Here is an 18,574-nt window from a genome sequence, read left to right as displayed (position 1 = left end):
GAGTAAGATTTTTTATTTCTTTTATATATATATACATATAGAGAGAGAGAGAATTTAATATTTCTCGTGTTGTATGAAATATTTATCTCTTATATACACATAAAAGTGTGTAGAATCTGTTATAAAAAAAAAAAAAAAGTGTGTAGAATCCATGTGGGCCCATGCAAGGAGAATAGAGAAAAAAAGAAAATATAAATCTCATATACTTTTATGTATTTATAAAAAATAAATTTATCGTCTACATGAAAAATATTACATCCATATATATATATATATATATATATATATATATATATTACATCTATATATATAGGGAAAGGATATTGTAATAACCAAGTTGTGTTACTACCAATCAATCTCACCGTTAGATCAATTATGTTGATCCAACGGTTATATTTATTTCCATCTTTGTATGGTTATAATTTTCCATATTTAAAGTGAAAGCATTAAATATGAGAAATAAATTACATCCATATATATATATACTTTTATGTATTTATAAAAAATAAATTTATCTCCTACATGAAAAATATTATATATATATATATATATATATATATATATATATATATAGGGCTTATCATTTCTCAAGGTGTCGAAAATAATTTTATCTCCGGCTACTAAATCATAACCGTACAAAGATGGATCAATGGTAATGAAGGAAGACAAAAAAAAAGAGAATCATAACCATTCAAAGGTGAATCAATTAATATAAAAAAATAAATAAACAAAACGACGTAATTTTGGGATGACCGGAGATAAACTTATCTCAAGTTGTCGGAGAAATATTTTTCCCACATATATATATATATATATATATATATATATATAGGGTTTTATAAGAGTTATGTTGTAAGAAAAATGATTGTGTAATGTTATAGAAATTCGTTTTGCGTGCCTTAATTTTTTTTTTTACTTTAAAAAGTGCGGGTCCCATAAAATGTTGTGTGTGTAGAAAATTTTGTTATGCCATGTTGAAGGACAAACTACATACTCATATATATATATGCAATGAATATCTTATAATTATGATCCGATTACAAATTAACAACGCAGTCTGTAGTTTGAAATTAAACAGCGAGACTACCGGCTATATTATTCAAAATTAAAAATGTTTACCCTTTTTTTTTAAGGCATGTGTCTTTTTTATGCTACAAGATATTTATATCAGTAAAAGATGGTAGGTAATGAGGTCTTTTGATGTCAATGACTAGGTGAGACCTTCTTTTTTTCCATTGCCAGCCAAGACTTCTTTTTTCCTTCCAAACTACTATCGGACCTCATGAATTATAAGAGGCAACAAATGGACAATTGTTTTGACAAATTTTGATTCGTTTATATTGTTTTCATTCTTCAACCGTAAATTCATCTCCCTGTTGAGTTCTAAAAACATGGGCATGTCAGCTATTATACCTATATAAGTCCACTTCCATTCAGACACAATCAAATTCTAGACTTACATTACCCATATTATTTTACACTATCCATCTCTAACCAAAACTGTTTTGGGGCAAGACTGCATTTCTAGTTGTATAGTGCAGAAAAAATTCAGGGCTTCCATGTTTCGCCACCACAGATTTGAAACTGTCAAGTATTGATAAGCTCCTTCCGATAATCTTCAAAGGGTTTGAAGGGTGTACGAGAAGAAAAAATTAATTCTCAAGAAAGGCCACACCCAGAAAGTAAACTACGAAGCCATCCACCCAAAAATGAATATAGCTAATTATACCTGCAAATATATATGAGCACACTCAGTCATAAAAATTCAGTTTATCAATCAAGCTTATATTCAGTCTAATAGACAACATCAATTATCTTATTGAGGGATTCCATATATCAGACTATCGTGAATGCAAAAAAATATAAATCATCACTCTGTATTGTAGCATACCATTTTGATCTTTTACTTGAAGAAGGATCAATAAATTCAATGTGACATTTCATCCAACTGTTGTCTGTAAACAGCTAAGCTCTGCAGATACAAATGGCAGCACAAAGCATGGTTATTATCAGATAAGAAGAAGAGATAACAAACTCAGGAAAAAGATGCTATTATCTCCCAAATATCCTCTGAATCCCAAACCAAACTATATCATCATCTCTTACTTCAAGAAAAACCAAAACACAAAAAAAATCTCCCTGAACCCAAAAGGAATCAGATTAGACAGTTTTCCATTAGGCTATCATTGTTGTTGCCAACAACCAGGTTCGCAGCTATATATCTCATATCAAGGGACATCCAGGGAAATCTGACAGCAAGCAAAAATATTCTAAAATTGAACACAAACAGAAGCAGTGAAGTTTAAGAGGAACTTGTTACCAAAAAAAAAAGTTCAAGAGGAACTGTACATTACTTAATAGAAAACAATATTGTCCTTCATATGCTAAGATTCAATTATTTAATAAAAAATGTGCATTCTAAGTTGTAAAGTTTAAGGTTCCTTTTGAAAACATTAAGCTTCGCTGTGAATTTGATTTATGAATTGAACTGAAAACTGCTTATTTTAATTACATGGAGATGATTCCCAGATCTCAAACAAAAAACAAGAAGAAAATGAACTGACTAAAATTATAAAAAAAATAAAATAAAAATGAACTGACTTATGAGACCTTCTTATATAAGTCTTGGTAAGATTATATATATATATATATATATATATATATATATATATATATATATAATGTTACATTGGAGGTGCAAACATCTTGGTAGTGGAGTGAAATAGGAGGCCTGGTGGAGGATCAAACCTCCAACATCATCACCACATCCAAATCTTAAAGGCTTGGTCGGTGCCATCGAGCTACAAGCTCGTTGACAGATTCCAAATCATTCTGATTTGTATTAGCACGTCACTTAGTTCCAATAACTGTGAAAAAATTGGAACAATAATTAAAGTACAAAATCTGAGCAATAAATGCAGATCACAAAAACAGGTGATAATTAGCCAACAGAAAAAAACTCTGACAAACTAAGCCATGATCCCATCACATATGTAGAAGGTCTTTGTGTTTCCTAAATACCCCCTCCCCCAACCCTCACAAATTGAGAAGTATTCAGTGCCAATTTTAGCTCACCAATAACGTCATGTCATGTAAACACCAGACTTAGGGATCATACCCGAGTATATGCATAAACACCAGCTTCTGTAGGTCCCACAGGACTTCCTCTACTGATAAACATCCCCTCTTTATATATGTAGAGCAACGGTATCCCAGTTGATAATTCTAAACTAGTGACCTGTTTGTCAACATAGAAGTAGAGATCAATCCCAGTCATATTTCATTTACTACCAAAAAAATAAATTAACAAAAATGAGATGGTGAAATATGGCAATCATAAGAACTTCAGGATGCTACCTCTTGAGAAGTTAATTGGTCAAGATACATTATAATAGACCTCAATGAGTTCCCATGAGCAGCAACCATCACGTGCTTTCCTGATTTTAGTTGGGGTTCAATCTACAATGCATGCTTCTCAGTATCAAATATAATAGCAATTGAAAAAGTTCTAATCCCCAGCAAATATATCAAAATCACATTTACGAAACTTTGACATTAAGGAATAAGAAAAATAACGCCCTTACAAAATCTTTAAAATAGGCAACAGCTCTCTGCGAACACATTTCCAAGCTCTCACCCTTGGGAGGAGGAATATCATAACTCCGACGCCACTCATGCACTTGCTCCTTCCCATATCTTTCCACAGTCTCCTGTTTATTAAGACCCTGTAACTCCCCATACCTGTAGAAGTAGAATAAAGAAGGATAATTCCATCCTTCTAAAACTTATTGAACATATATTGTGAACAAGAAACACAGGCAAAGATTAATAGCTGCATACATTCTTTCATTCAACTGCCAAGCTGTTATAACTGGAATTGATTGCTTAGCAGTTTTTTCACTGAAAACTCGAGTCCAAGTTGTTGCCTGTTCACTCTCATTATGGATGATAATAGGAATCTGTAGAGTGAACATTTCGTTAAGAAATCCTGTTATAATAATATTTGTAGTTTATACAAGTATACAAAATACCAGTATTTACTGACTAGTTCATGGTTAGCATACTTTCTTTATATTTTATGAAAATAAGAATCGTTAGACACATCTATTCTGCAGTGTAGATAATGGTTTTTCCTTACAAGTAGGCCACAAGCAATGATCGTTCAAATAGTTATTGAATATATTCATTAAACCAAAACCGACTATGTGGGTATAGAAAATACAATAAGTTTGTTTCTCCCTTTTACTTCAATTAGACGAAAGAATGATAAACAAAATACAAATGAAAGCACCAGATGACTAAAACCACCATGCTTGATTTTGGGTATACAACATAGATATATGTATAACAAAAAAAAAGAATGTTAGCCTAAATGAGCAAAGCCCTTTTCCTTAGAGTACTATTTAGTATACCAATTGCATGCATGAAAAGCATATGGGCAACATTAACTGACAAATTCATAACTTGTAATCTGATGTAGCATTTTTCTACACAAAGAATCTTCTTCAAGAAAGTGACTTGCAATTTCGATATAAACAGGCTCACTACCTTCTTCTGGCGGTGCTGAGTCAGTGCAAGCATAGCTGTCATCTGTGCTCGAATCAGTGCAGATGTATAAATCATATCAACCGGTATATAGCTAATCCTCTTACCAGCTTCAATGGCTTCCTCCACACCTTTCTTGGTCAAAGGCACATCACAACATCCAGTGAACAAGTTCTTCTCATTCCACAAAGACTCACCATGACGAATCAATATCAAAGTACTCTCAGCTATAAAAACAAGTTCAGAACACCCACCAATGAGAAGATAAAGCAGAGCATCAAGACCCTTTGGTTTATTCAGTAATCAAAACCACTAAAGAATTGGATTACAGTATTGACACATAGTTCACAATCTAAATAACGAGAATCAGATTGCCACGGATCAGCATTAGATAGAAATCAGTTGAGTTAGTTAGAGGAGTTACTAGTTAGTTGCTAATTTATTCAGTATGTCTATAATTTTGAATACAAAGAGTTGTCAGAAAAATAATTCCTTACATGATGATGAGTCGTCAGAAATGGACGCATGAATTGGATGCAATTTGTGCTTCGCAAAACGCGTTGAGAGGAATCTCCCGAATTTTCTAGAAGATCCAGGGGAAGGGACATCAATGCCCCAACCATGAAGTCCCGCAGGTTGGTAATAAAATGTAGCAGCCATATTCCTGATAATCAAATTAATCACAAGTCATTGGTGATATCAAGGACCTAAGTTTACAAAACAATCGCATAAATTGAAATCCCTATTATTATTCTCATACTATGAAGATAGGATCACCAAATTTGAAATATTTCAACCATGTTACTGTGCAGCGTAAATTTCGAAATATAAAGAATATCAATAACAAAACCAAAAACAAAGAAAGATACTGACAAGGGTCGCGTATAAGTTTAGGACAGACTCGGAGGAGAAGAAACTGATCGCTTGATACTGACCGAGATTCCAAAAAAAAAAAAAAAAAAAAAGTCAAAGAAGGAGAAAAGTATGGCAATACTGTATGGTATGTACGACGCCGTTTCATGTTTTACCATAATATGGCCCGTACTCCGCTTCATTGAACTTTAGCAGATTATTAACTTAACAAAGTTAAATAAGTCATTATACAAACAAACAAAAAAAGGTTAAATAAGTCAAAAAAAAACTCTTTTTATCGGTTATCAATGAACTTTATTCACAAAAGAGGTTTTTTTAAATAAATTTTGATTTTGTTATAAAAAAAAAAAAAATTAAATAAATTTTGATTTTAATCGTTAATTTCACTTTTATCTAATAACTCTAAATTTTATATTTTATATTTTATATCAATATAAATTATATTTTTAATTTTAATAATTAATTTTAATTATATCCAACAACTCTAGTTTTTTTTATCATGTGAATTATTGAATAGAGATGAATCAGTCATTATGAGTATAGATATTTTTATGCTTATGAGTATATATATAACCCTAAAATTATCTCTTACAAGGAATATTAATGCTTTAGTTTATATCAGTTTTATATAATGATTTGTATGAATAGAATTTATTTATTGGGTTTTGATTCCGTCATGTTATAGGAAAAAAGTGAAAGATTTTAGTGTGTCCCATTTTATTTTATTTTAAAAAATTGTGACGCTGAAATCGAAGTGAGCACAAAAATTGATTTTATGCTCCTGCTGTTATAAAATAAGAAGTAACAGAAAGAAATATAGACAGACAAAAGATAAAAATAGAGAAATATCTTCTCATATTATATGTGTATTACAAGGCTATCATATGAGTATATTTGAGCTCTATTTATAGGCTCCCAATCAGTTACAATATATGATAGAAATGAATTCCACTAATTGCATATAATTAACATATAGGGGTTATAAAAGTTACACAATTTAGGGGTTATGGGCATACACATTGATATTGTTTATAATACTCCTTCTTGGATATCCATAAGATAATGTACTTCATTAAAATCTTACTAGAACTATTATAAAATATTATCTAATAGTAAAAGAAATTAGATATCACAAAAGCTTAAAGACAAATAAAATATTACGTAATAGTAAAAAAAAAAAAATTGATCCGACGAAACAACCCGCCACCGACCTGTTTGGACCCACAACCTAACGGGGCGGGTTGAGATGGGTTGGTTAGTTGAAATTTGTAATATAACTCGCCCTGTGTTGGCGGGTTAACCCATCAGATTTAATTCATATTGTCATCTCTAGAAAAAATAAAAAGATATGTTTTATCCCCTCCTGCACACCCATAAAAAATCCTGCTAATTCTTTTTTTGAAAAATACATTTGTCATGTTACATAATAAATGAATAGTTGTTATATTAAAAAAAAGATAAAATATATAATATTAAAAAAATATGTCCATCAATAAATTTATCTTGTCTTTTTCTTAACATAACAACCATTCATTTATCGTGTAACACAAATGCATTTTCTTATTTCTTAATCTAGCGGGTCTTATGTGTTTTTATTTCTGTAGGAAGAGTATAAGTTTCTCTTGAGTTGCTCCTAGAAGAGAAACTTATAACTCAAAAATAAATGGAAACAAAATTTCTAAAATATTGTGTATTTTTTTTTCTGATATCTCAACACAATATCATTTTGGGATTTCTTATATTTTGAGAGGAGAAATATTTTTTTTCCTCATATTAATAATTAATTGAAATTATATTTTTAAGGATTTTAATCATATTGTTTAGTATTGAGTCAAATGCGTATTTAACAAAATTTTAAATTATCGTTAGTACTTTTTTTTGGGGGTGGGTGGGTGGGGGAATGCTGAGGAGAAAGTTACAAAACGTTACTGTCAGCCTCGGGAGACAATAAAGCTGAGAAGCGTTGTGAAAGAAAAATGGACTACTTGAGAGGAAGCGTGTCACCCAAAAACAAAAAGGAAAAAAAGAAAAGAAAAAACTTTTATCGGGTCGACCTAAATAACATAAACTTCCAAAAACACTTGTTGATAAGTTTGCTTCCATTTGAGTGTTGGCTAGTTGACGATTCATGGGGTACGCAGGGAAGTTGAGTGAGAGATTCTGCAGTTTGATGCAGTATCGGACACAGCACTCGTTAAAGCATAACCATCACCACGTGAAGTTAGGTAATTTTTTTCTTCAGTTTTGAACCAATTAGTACAATAATAATTCCATAGTCTATTATATTATACATCCTCATCCACACAGATCCTGTATGTCCCACTACTATCCTATAAGTAGCCCCACCCCACGTTCATCATACCCAAAGCATTTTGATTTTGAATGGGTCAAATTTTAACGAATAATAATCCTCAGACTTCGCAAATTATGTGCATGTGGCTCCCACACTAGTTTGTAGTTACCTCATAATTTTTTTAAAGATTTACATGTAATTCCGTTATTCAGTAAAATGACTCAAATCGTTCACCATATAATCCTTTAACGTGGATGTCGTTGCACTTTTTTCTTAACAAATATAGGGAGATAAAAGGTACTTAAAAGAGTTATATTAATGAAGGACCATTAGTTGAACTATAGATATTTTTTTTTATCAAAACCATTGCATCTTACTAATTGAGTCAATTGCATTTCATTGCATCTTATTGAATATTGATTAATATATTTAAGGCATTGATACTTAATTAAAAGGACTGTGTGGATAAAATATTTATTGTGAAGTTGTAGAACATGCCTTATTGTTTGAATGAAAAAAGGCAAACAAACATGTCATCTTTCTTCCAGTATCCTTTGCATGTCAACTATTTATCTTTTGGCTTCTTTATTGCAACTAGGGTGTAAATGGGTTGGGTGTTAAGAGGTAAGAACCCTAACAAAGAAGCAAGAGAAGAATTGAAAGAATTCACATAAGTGTATATTATTCAGAATGAAGTCTTCTCTGTTTACAATTGCCCCTTTAACACTTGACAACTAAACCTCATGCATTCCACCAATTGGACACATGGCTACAATTCCTAACTAACTGCCACCTCATCTAACAGCTTATGACAGCTTAATGACTATTATACCCTTCCTACAATACTGACATGCAGTACCTCAGTTCATAAAAATGCAATTAAGCATCCACTATAAAGTCCTTAGCCCATGTAGGAGCTCCTCTCTTTCTTTTGCTGGTAACATTGGGCTAGGCTTTGGCTTAAATAGGTTAAATCTGTGTAAAAAACATTGGGTATGGTCTGGCCTATTAGTCTGTGTATGTTCCAAATTACAAGTCTGGTCTGACCTATATTCAAAAAATAAAAGTCTTGGTTTAGACCTGTTTAAGCCTATTAAACATTCAACAATTAAATGGATAACGTGTCGAAAAAAATTGACCGCGTGTTCGACACCGTGTCGGAGCGTGTCGAACACGACTCTCTCTGTTTTTACAAGTGTCCGTGCTTTCTTGATACTATGTATTATAATTTCATATAATAAAACTCCCGGCCATCCAACTAGTAATTCCTCGAATTTTTGTCAAACGTGTCCCTAATGTTTTTCTAATAATTTTTTAAAATAGTTATCCATGTGGGAGATCGCATAAAACATAAAAAGACAACGAAGAAATTTCTAGAGTTATATAAGTATTATATTTTCAAAGTAATTATTTTATTCATTTATAATTAATAGTTAAAATAAAGGGAAAAAATATTTTTTTTAAAGTACAGTCATTTTAATTAAAATAAGTTTTCTATTTAATATTTAAATTAAGAAACGACCTCCCACTTTCTATTATTTAACATTTTATCTCACCATAAAATATTATATTTTGACTAATATAACATAATTTTATATATTTTAAAAAGAAAAACACTAATCTCTAAAATAAACTGATGCATGCAAAATGGTCCTACATGAAAAACAAGAAGGGAACTGTTATTTTCCCCAAAAATCGGGTCTGATTGGGTGTGTTTTGATTTTTTTTTCTTAAAACTATTTTACAGAATAATTATAGAAACAAGTATTTTTTATGTGTTTTTTTAAAATGACCCAAACATATTCTCTAAATTTGATTCTAAAAGGAAAAAATAGTTACAATTTTTAATTCTTTTTACAAAACAAATATTATCAAACCGATTTTATTTTATTTTTATTTTAAAAAAAATATTTTTAAAAAATATTCAAACGATGCGAAAATTACTATTACGAAGAGAACAGAGAACGGTTTGAAAAAAAGGGTCACGAGGTGGAGGTCCTACTTGGCATTTTTCCAAAAGTGTCACCTTCCAAGTTCTTTTCATCAGTCCCACTCACGCACTTATTCAGATCGTACCACGTGTTCGTAGGACACTTGTCAGTGCTTAACCAACCAACAATTTCCGAGCGTGTGCACACGCGAAAGACAATGGAGCGTGGAGGCAGAGCAGTCCAAAATGCTCCCTCGTCGGTCACGTTATTGGGTCCGGTCAAGAGTCACGCTCAGTGTTTTGGTCTAGTTAACCTTCGAGCGTCTTCCTTTCACAGTTGGGCCCCTCATATCCTCAGCACTAAAAGCAACACACACTTGGCCGCTCCATTCTGCTGCCACGAGTAACCACTTTTCTTTTCTTTTCTTTTCTTTTTTTCTTTTTTTCTTTTTTGAAAAGAGTAACCACTTTTCTTTTGAACCAGAAAAAAGTAAACACATTTTAAATCATGTTTTAATCTATTATTTTAATATAAGCCCTGGTTAAAAAAATAAGATATAAAAATTATATTTTTTTTTATTATTCGAATATTATAAATATTTTTGTTCATGAAAGAAAAGTAAAAAATCTTTATTATTACAATTTTATTACATATAAAATAATATATAACACAAGTGATAGTGTATTAAACTTTATTTTATATTATTTATAAAATTGATATTTTTATGTATTTCTCCATCAAACAACAAACAACAAAAATATTGTCATGTAACTCAACCTATGTATTAAACGCAATTTATATGATAATATTTTCGATTTAATGATATAATAAATTTCTTTTAAAAATGAAGACTCAAAAATTCAAATATTTAACATTATAAATATAGTTGTCTTCCAGTCACGATATAATTTTGTCGAAATCAAGATCTGCCAAAGTTTTAATTATTTCAAGAATTTTTTCCAATATACATTTTTCTTTTTTCTTATTTCAAGTATCAATATTTTTTAATTGTCTAATGTTTTATTGATAAAAAATTGCGACCCCATGATCAACAATTTGATTCTTAGATAGATATATTTAATGAGACCTTTAACCTTTATTATCTCCGAGGTGGAATTACTAAAACAATATAAATGTATAAAAAAATATATTCAGTAAGATAGTATAAAAAATACGAAAGTACTAGGCCTTTTAAAAGAATCAAATAAGGTAATAAGGAACTAATAAAATATGAACTAAGATGTCATAGCAACCTAATTCATTTCGAAAAGTTATTCTGGTATTTTTTTATTTTTTAATATGATTATGTATTTATTTTAAATATTGATGTCTTGAGAAACTTGTTAATATGTATGTTAAAGATAGAAATATATAGTATTTTATATTAAGTAATTTAATTTTTTTTAAAGTAATGAATACTTTTAGTATATTAATATATTCAATGTTTATCTTTTTATTTAATATATTTCCTTTGTGATCTTTTAGTTAGTACTTAAGGCAATCTAGTAAATCTCTTATTTTATTGTGTTATAAAATACTCATTCGAAAATGCTAAGTTATTAAATCGAGAAATTAAAAATAACAAGTATAGAAAAGTGAAATATCTAATGCATTAATAATTCAGAAATTATTTTATAATTTTTGAGTAGTTAAAAAAATTAATAGAATCCAATAAATGCCTTAAGATACATTCACATGCTCTCACTACCCTTAAATATAATCAACTACGACAATGAAGTTAAATGTTTTTTGTGTATGGGAAATTTTATGAATCAAAGTTATTTTTATTGTTGGAGAGACATTATGCACAAATGCAAATTATAAAATTTTTTAAAAAAATTGGCTAATATTTTACTAAAAAATGCCCATAAAACATGGGAGGAGTTATATTTACAATTCAAATAGTTTACAAACTCTTACAATCATATCTTAACCATTGATTTCTGTTAATCAATGGTTGTTATTTATTGTGAATTAATAATTAATTAATAAATTTGATTTGCGAAAATCTTAACCATTGATTGACGGAAATCAACAGTTAAGATATGATCGTAAGAAGTTGTAAACGAAAATAGGTTGTACATATAACCTTTCCCATAAAACATTGTCAAAAAAATAATTCAAGGATACCAAAGGCATTGAAGAGATAAATATTACTAAAAAATTAATTAACCAAAATGGCTATAATGATATTTATGGCATATTAAAAGTTTTATGAAATTAAAGTTATTTTTATTATTAAAAAGAAGTCTACATAAGGATATAAATTACAAATTAAAGAATAACAAAATAACTAACGAATAAAAGGATAAAAGTAGAAAAAGAAAAAAGTTGGTATCTATACCCTTACTCATTTCATTGGAATGTTGCCATAAATAAGCTCCTGAATTATAAATTAAAAATAATTTTGAATCGGCGATAAACTGTAACTAACTCATAAAATTAAACAGAAAAATATTTTTGCAGTTACTGCAGATAAGTTATCTGCAGTTACTCTCAAAACGACGTCGTTTTGTTGTTGAAATATTAAAAAAATATAATTATAAAGACTATTATAACCTTGAAATAAATTAAAATTACAAAAATACTTTGATTTTCGTCTCAAAACAATGTTATTTTGAGCTCAATGCAGATAACTTATTTGCATTAACTGCAGACAAAACGAACTCAAAATTAAACACCCTAACAAAATGCATTTATTACAATAAATTCTAAATCAAAATGCAATCAACAAATCTTATCTCCTCTAAATTAAATTAAATTCAAAATAGACATAAATATGCACAATTCTTATCAGCTCTAAATTAAATTAAATTTTAAATCAAAACGCAATTAACAAATCATATTTGCTCTAAATTACATTAAATTCAAAATCCAAAATGGACATAAAATGTGTAAGAGCAACAACCTCCAATAAAAAAATGTTTATATAATTCAAATATTGTTTTATTTTTATGACTAACTGATATTGTGCGCATCTATGTTGCACTAACTGGTATTGTGCGCATCTATGTTGCACCGACATCGATATAGGACACGGGACACGACGCGATGCTCTGATACGTTAATTTTGAAAGGTATTAGATTTCAACACGTTAAAACACGTTTTGATATTAAACAATATTTTTAATTTATGCGGTGTATATTTTATTTAATAATTTAACAAAAAAATTAAGCTAAACTTATAATATTCATCAATTTTGCAAAGAAACATCAGTTATTACAAATATTTATATTAAGCTCAATAAAATGGTAATCGTAATCCAACAAATTTAATAATTGGAACTAAAAACGCAATGCAATGTAATCTTTGAACCCCTTTTTTGAGTCTTTGCAATGTGTGTTAGAGTATTAGAAAATGTCAAAAAATATAAAACACGACACAATAAATTTTTTGAAATGTCGGTGCATTAGATGCATTAGCCAAGCTACCTTTTATTTTGCTGTAAATCAATTCGGTGATTTGTCCTCTCATTAAACTAGGGAAAGTGTTTTGTCGTCATAAATTTTTATTAGTAAAAAAAGGGAGCTATAGTATTTTGTTTTTCAGTTAAAGTAAAAAGTAATAATAATTCACATATTAACATTCAAAGAAAAGGAAAACACTTAAAAACTTCCATATTTCTTATTTATTTTTTATGGCCGATTCATTATTGTCGTATTAAAATTAATATAATTAATTTTTTTCTTAATTATCTTTAACATCCCTTACCTGTTTGCCCTTTTTGACGTTTATATTAGGTTCATAACCATAGTAATTCACAATCACATTATAACTTTGAAAGAAAAGGAAAACACTTTAAAAAATTTCAATATTTCTTATATGAGGTTGGGATTCGAAGCCACACATTTTCTGACACGTGTGGGAGCACAATAGCGGTTCCTCTATATATAGAGCTTGCCTCAGTTACGTAAAGCTGCACCCAACAATCCTCCTCCTAAAAAAAACGCTTTCTTTCTTCCTCTCGTAAAGAGTTGTTCAGTTTCTCTTGACTATTTTTCCTTGAAGAAACAAAAATGTTCATCGAGAGTTTCAAGGTTGAGAGTCCTAACGTGAAGTACACAGAGACTGAGATTCAGTCCGTGTACAGCTACGAAACCACTGAACTTGTTCATGAAAACAGAAATGACACATATCAATGGGTTGTCAAGCCCAAGACTGTCAAATATGAATTTAAAACCAACACCCATGTCCCCAAACTAGGGTTAGTTCTCATGTCCTCCCCCTTTTCTTTTCTATTTGAAAGTATTTTTAATTTTTTTTGTTGTTTTAATGTTTTTTTGATGTGGTTATTTTTTTGTTGTTTGTTAGGGTAATGCTTGTGGGGTGGGGTGGAAACAATGGTTCAACCCTCACCGGTGGTGTTATTGCTAACCGGGAGTGAGTTTCATTCTTCCTATCCGTTATTATTATTATTATTATTATTGTTGTGGCTATGCATGGTTAGAATTCTGGGTGAACATGTTGTGATTGTGACTCTCAGGGGTATTTCATGGGCAACAAAGGACAAGATCCAACAAGCCAATTACTTTGGCTCGCTGACCCAGGCATCAGCTATCAGAGTGGGGTCTTTCCAAGGAGAGGAAATCTATGCACCATTTAAGAGCCTGCTTCCAATGGTATACAATCTCTTTTTTAATCCCTCACGGACCCCACGCCTCTCTTCCTTTTGAAAAGAAATAATTAATGGAAAAAATGTTTATACCATAATTTATATCCTTTCACTTTTACAAAGAGACGAGACTCTCAATTTTATATTTTTTAGAATGATACACAATTTTCTCATAATTAATTAATATTTATATATAGCTTTGTCCTTTGACTTAATTGTTAAAGAAATGATTCTTTAAAAGAAAAAAAAAAACTGACAAGACGCACAAAGTAATATGTGGGTCATTGACAGAAAAGGAAAAAAATAAATAATGATTATGTGAGATTAATAACGCTAATTTATCTAAATTACTAACATGAACTCTTAATTCTAATGCGACAAGGAAAAAAAGAAATAAAGAATGTTAAATTATAGTTCTCTTTTTGAACTACGTCATGAACATGAGTGTTAATTTATGCAGGTAAACCCTGATGATATTGTGTTTGGGGGATGGGATATCAGCGACATGAACCTGGCTGATGCCATGGCCAGAGCCAAGGTCTTTGACATCGACCTGCAGAAACAGTTGAGGCCTTACATGGAATCCATGGTTCCACTCCCAGGAATCTATGACCCGGATTTCATTGCTGCCAACCAAGGAGACCGTGCCAACCACGTCATCAAGGGCACAAAGAAGGAACAAGTTCAAAAAATCATCAAAGACATTAAGTGAGTCCAACGTTAATTCTAGCACCTTATTATTAATCAGTTGGAAACTTACAGAATCTGTTACCCTATGTGTGGTATGAATTCAGGGAGTTTAAGGAAGCCACGAAGGTTGACAGGGTCGTTGTCCTGTGGACTGCCAACACAGAGAGGTACAGCAATGTGGTTGTGGGACTAAACGACACCATGGAAAACCTCATGGCTTCATTGGATAGGAATGAGGCTGAGATTTCACCTTCCACCTTGTATGGCTTGGCTTGTGTTTTGGAAAATGTTCCTTTCATTAATGGAAGCCCGCAGAACACCTTTGTCCCAGGTTTATTATTATTAAAATTAATTTTATTTATGCAAAATTGGTTGTGACTTGCTGGCGTTACAAATTTTAAAAACAAATTTGTAAATTTTGCTTGTGTTGTTATCAGGGCTGATTGATTTGGCCATCAAGAGGAACAGTTTGATTGGTGGAGATGATTTTAAGAGTGGCCAGACCAAAATGAAATCTGTGTTGGTGGATTTCCTTGTGGGGGCTGGTATCAAGGTACCTTTTTTTTATGTATTTAATTATATATACTATCATTTGTTAATTTGTTTGTATGTTTAATTAAAATATATATATATATATATATTATGGTCACACAAAAGGAGAAATTGATTTATTAATTGTGTTGGTGCAATATGAGTGACACACACAGCCAACATCAATAGTGAGTTACAATCATCTGGGAAACAATGATGGTATGAATCTCTCAGCACCACAAACCTTCCGCTCTAAGGAAATCTCCAAGAGCAACGTTGTTGATGATATGGTCAACAGCAATGCCATACTCTATAAGCCTGGTGAACATCCAGACCATGTCGTCGTTATTAAGGTAATTTTTATTTCACCCATCTTTCTCTCTCTCTCTCTCTCTCTCTCTCTCTCTCTATTTGTTGGTAATTATTTGACTCTCTTTGTTTTATTTATTGCTTTTGCAGTATGTGCCATATGTGGGGGACAGCAAAAGAGCCATGGATGAGTACACTTCAGAGATATTCATGGGTGGACACAACACAATCGTGTTGCACAACACATGTGAGGATTCACTATTAGCAGCTCCTATCATCTTGGACTTGGTCCTTCTTGCTGAGCTTAGCACTCGAATCCAATTTAAAGCTGAACATGAGGTCTCTGTCTGTTGCTTAATCATTTATCTTCTTTAAAAATGTACAAGCACTTGTCTTATTTTCAGCTTTTCTGAGACACACTATTGTGTTGTGGTTTTTAATTATAGGACAAGTTTCACTCATTCCACCCTGTGGCAACCATCCTCAGTTACCTGTCCAAGGCCCCACTTGTAAGTCTAATGCAATTGATTCATTATTGTTCAGTGAAATTTCTCATTTACCCCACATTAGGTCCTACACCTATAAATTTCTCAAAGGTTGGTGAATACTCGTTAGATAACATAACTAATTGTTGTGAGGGCACCAATCACAGGTCCCACCAGGTACACCAGTGGTGAATGCATTGTCAAAGCAGCGAGCTATGCTGGAAAACATCCTGAGAGCTTGTGTTGGATTGGCTCCTGAGAACAACATGATCCTGGAGTACAAGTGAAGTACTTGGAAAGAGTAACGGTTGGGATAATCCAGTTCAATGTGCATAAAATTTATCCCATGCCCCTCTTTTCTGCTGTATAAGGATATGTTTGCTAGCAAGTTTTAAATTTGAAGTTCGTGTGATTTGATAACTGTCTTTGCTCCCCTGCTTACTTATTTGATAGCAGGCCATCTAAGTATATGAAATAAATATGCAAGTTATCAAATGGTTTTGTGCTTAATTGATGTTTATTTTCCTTCCCCTTCCCCTTTCCATTTTCTGTATTTGGAATTGGCACAGCCTCCGATGCAACTAATACACTTGGTAATTTTTAAGTAATTAATCCTAAGAACTAGGAATTAAATTTAAATATATTATAATAATCACACAAGTGTCCTTGTCAAGGCTAATGGCATAATTCATATGAATATCAATTCCGCTATCCTTCGTTGGCTCCATTCAAATTGTTACACGTAATCGAGGATGTAGTATCTATCAACTAACCGTTAATGTAAGGACGAGTATGGTTTTCGGTTAATGCTTAATAGTATCGCAATCAGTGATATAAGAGCTGAAGAATAGTGTGGTACCAACGACAATAATACATGGAGCCACCATTATGGACCGTACCCTTGTTTCAACATCACTACCCGGCCCTAAAAGCCGAAACGCGTCAAGAGCTTGGTAGATGATAAATTTTCCATGATTCATATGTTTCTTTTGTCGTACCAGTCCATTATTGGACCATTTGGCCCATTTCTAATGCATCCACATGGATATTCTTCAATAGACAATAATGCTGTTGAATCGTGATTAGCTCACTTATGAACAATTTTCTGCGATCTTTTTTTTTTTTTTTTGTATACAATTTTTCTGGGTAAGAAAAGGGTTCCATTTCAACCCGTTTGATTACTTTTTCTTCTTTTTATCTTAAAGTGCATCAATATGCCATGCATAGAGAAATTAATTGTTGATCTAATATTCGAGTCTAAATAATCAAGGCAGGGAAGCTACGTTTCTTAGATTTTCACGCGCACACATATATTCGAGTCTAAATATTTTTATATTTTTTTATACACATTTAAGTTATCGTACTTTAACGAACCTGAGAGATTTGAGCCATAAAAAAAAATGAATCAAACATTATTTTCTATGTATTCGATCAAACCTTGAGAGAGCAAGATAATAAAATAAGTGAATCATTTCTTTCAGTTGTGAAATAATCAAATAATAAGTTAACAGAATGCTCGCGATATGGGGATGTAGCTCAGATGGTAGAGCGCTCGCTTAGCATGCGAGAGGTACGGGGATCGATACCCCGCATCTCCAATTATTTTAATCCGTATTATTCAATTCAACTATTCAAGGAGGTTTCGTTTTGTAATTATATTTTGATTATTTTTGTTGCTTTCTAAGAACAATTTAACAACCCGCTAAGGTACAAACCAAAAAGATATCAAAAGGTTACTGGATTAGTGGTTGCGGGCCCCTGACAAAAAGTGGACTTATAATTAATTGGTAACATGTAACGGGTATAGTAAAGGTCCATTGACCTTCCACGTTGAGCATTAACCTCATGAATTGATATTTTTGTCTTTTATATAAATGAAAGGTTATATTACTCTTTAGGAGATATATTATCTCATGTTGTTGTGGGTCCTATTATTTATTAAAAAAAAAAGCACAGAAATCGATAAATTTGTAAAAAATTATATTATTTCATGCAACATAAGAGTAATATAACACATAAATGAAACATAAACAAAGGCTTTTGGACCATTCTGTTCTTTTTGATCAAAATAAGTATCACTTTTCCTCTGTTCCAAAATAGTTCACCAATTTATCTTTATTTGACCGTTGACCTACCATGACCTTATATTTGAATATATTTCATATTTTGAGTTTTTTTGAACATTTATTCGAGTACAAGACCCAGATACTCGAGTATTTGCTATTCCACGCAATATGCTCTAATATATGGGTAATGTACTCGAGTAAATGTTCAAAAAAATTCTCCTGGGAATTTTTCAACGCG

At 31.2% G+C, this 18,574-nt stretch overlaps 2 protein-coding genes and 1 non-coding gene across 4 annotated transcripts; 2 read left to right on the top strand and 1 right to left on the bottom strand.

Annotated features, from left to right (window-relative positions):
• Window positions 1-1,344: 1,344 nt before the first annotated feature.
• LOC133290892 (2,3-bisphosphoglycerate-dependent phosphoglycerate mutase 1-like) lies at window positions 1,345-5,475 on the bottom strand. Of its 2 annotated transcripts, none has more exons than XM_061489050.1 (9): window positions 5,419-5,475; window positions 5,043-5,209; window positions 4,549-4,772; window positions 3,841-3,959; window positions 3,585-3,741; window positions 3,358-3,459; window positions 3,119-3,238; window positions 1,892-1,972; window positions 1,345-1,729 (listed from the first exon to the last, which is right to left on the bottom strand). In XM_061489050.1, exons 2-8 carry the CDS (start codon window positions 5,203-5,205, stop codon window positions 1,928-1,930), a joined length of 930 nt encoding a protein of 309 aa, XP_061345034.1. In that variant the 5' UTR covers window positions 5,206-5,209; window positions 5,419-5,475; the 3' UTR covers window positions 1,345-1,729; window positions 1,892-1,927. The 2 variants fall into 2 exon arrangements, with proteins under 2 accessions (XP_061345034.1, XP_061345028.1); XM_061489044.1 differs by lacking the exon at window positions 5,419-5,475 and adding an exon at window positions 5,306-5,411.
• Window positions 5,476-13,572: 8,097 nt separating this feature from the next.
• On the top strand, window positions 13,573-16,778 carry LOC133291244 (inositol-3-phosphate synthase-like). Its single transcript, XM_061489468.1, has 10 exons — window positions 13,573-13,847; window positions 13,955-14,023; window positions 14,127-14,262; window positions 14,716-14,963; window positions 15,050-15,276; window positions 15,383-15,498; window positions 15,653-15,829; window positions 15,936-16,124; window positions 16,232-16,294; window positions 16,438-16,778. Exons 1-10 carry the CDS (start codon window positions 13,660-13,662, stop codon window positions 16,555-16,557), a joined length of 1,533 nt encoding a protein of 510 aa, XP_061345452.1. The 5' UTR covers window positions 13,573-13,659; the 3' UTR covers window positions 16,558-16,778.
• Window positions 16,779-17,795: 1,017 nt separating this feature from the next.
• On the top strand, window positions 17,796-17,868 carry TRNAA-AGC (transfer RNA alanine (anticodon AGC)). The gene has a single exon. It is a non-coding gene; the product is annotated as a tRNA-Ala (tRNA).
• The last annotated feature ends 706 nt before the right edge of the window (window positions 17,869-18,574 follow it).

The sequence above is a fragment of the Gastrolobium bilobum genome, unplaced genomic scaffold (genome assembly GCF_033153095.1).
Source record: "Gastrolobium bilobum isolate Gb01-03AN ecotype WA unplaced genomic scaffold, APGP_CSIRO_Gbil_v1 utg4377, whole genome shotgun sequence".
Classification (NCBI taxonomy): Eukaryota; Viridiplantae; Streptophyta; class Magnoliopsida; order Fabales; family Fabaceae; genus Gastrolobium; species Gastrolobium bilobum.
Note: the sequence above shows the minus strand (reverse complement) of the source record. Positions and strands in the feature narration are given on the sequence as shown.

Bases quoted from the DNA above. Each gene is read 5' to 3' on its own strand.
- LOC133290892 (XM_061489050.1), bottom strand. From the start codon at position 5,205: ATGGCTGCTACATTTTATTACCAACCTGCGGGACTTCATGGTTGGGGC. The intron at 3,460-3,584 runs GTAAGGGCGTTA...CATGCATTGTAG, and splicing joins TTGCCTATTTTAAAGATTTT to ATTGAACCCCAACTAAAATC. The intron at 1,973-3,118 runs GTATGATCCCTA...TTGTATCTGCAG, and splicing joins GTGTTTATGCATATACTCGG to AGCTTAGCTGTTTACAGACA.
- LOC133291244 (XM_061489468.1), top strand. From the start codon at position 13,660: ATGTTCATCGAGAGTTTCAAGGTTGAGAGTCCTAACGTGAAGTACACA. The intron at 14,964-15,049 runs GTGAGTCCAACG...GTATGAATTCAG, and splicing joins AAAATCATCAAAGACATTAA to GGAGTTTAAGGAAGCCACGA. The intron at 16,125-16,231 runs GTCTCTGTCTGT...TTTTAATTATAG, and splicing joins AATTTAAAGCTGAACATGAG to GACAAGTTTCACTCATTCCA.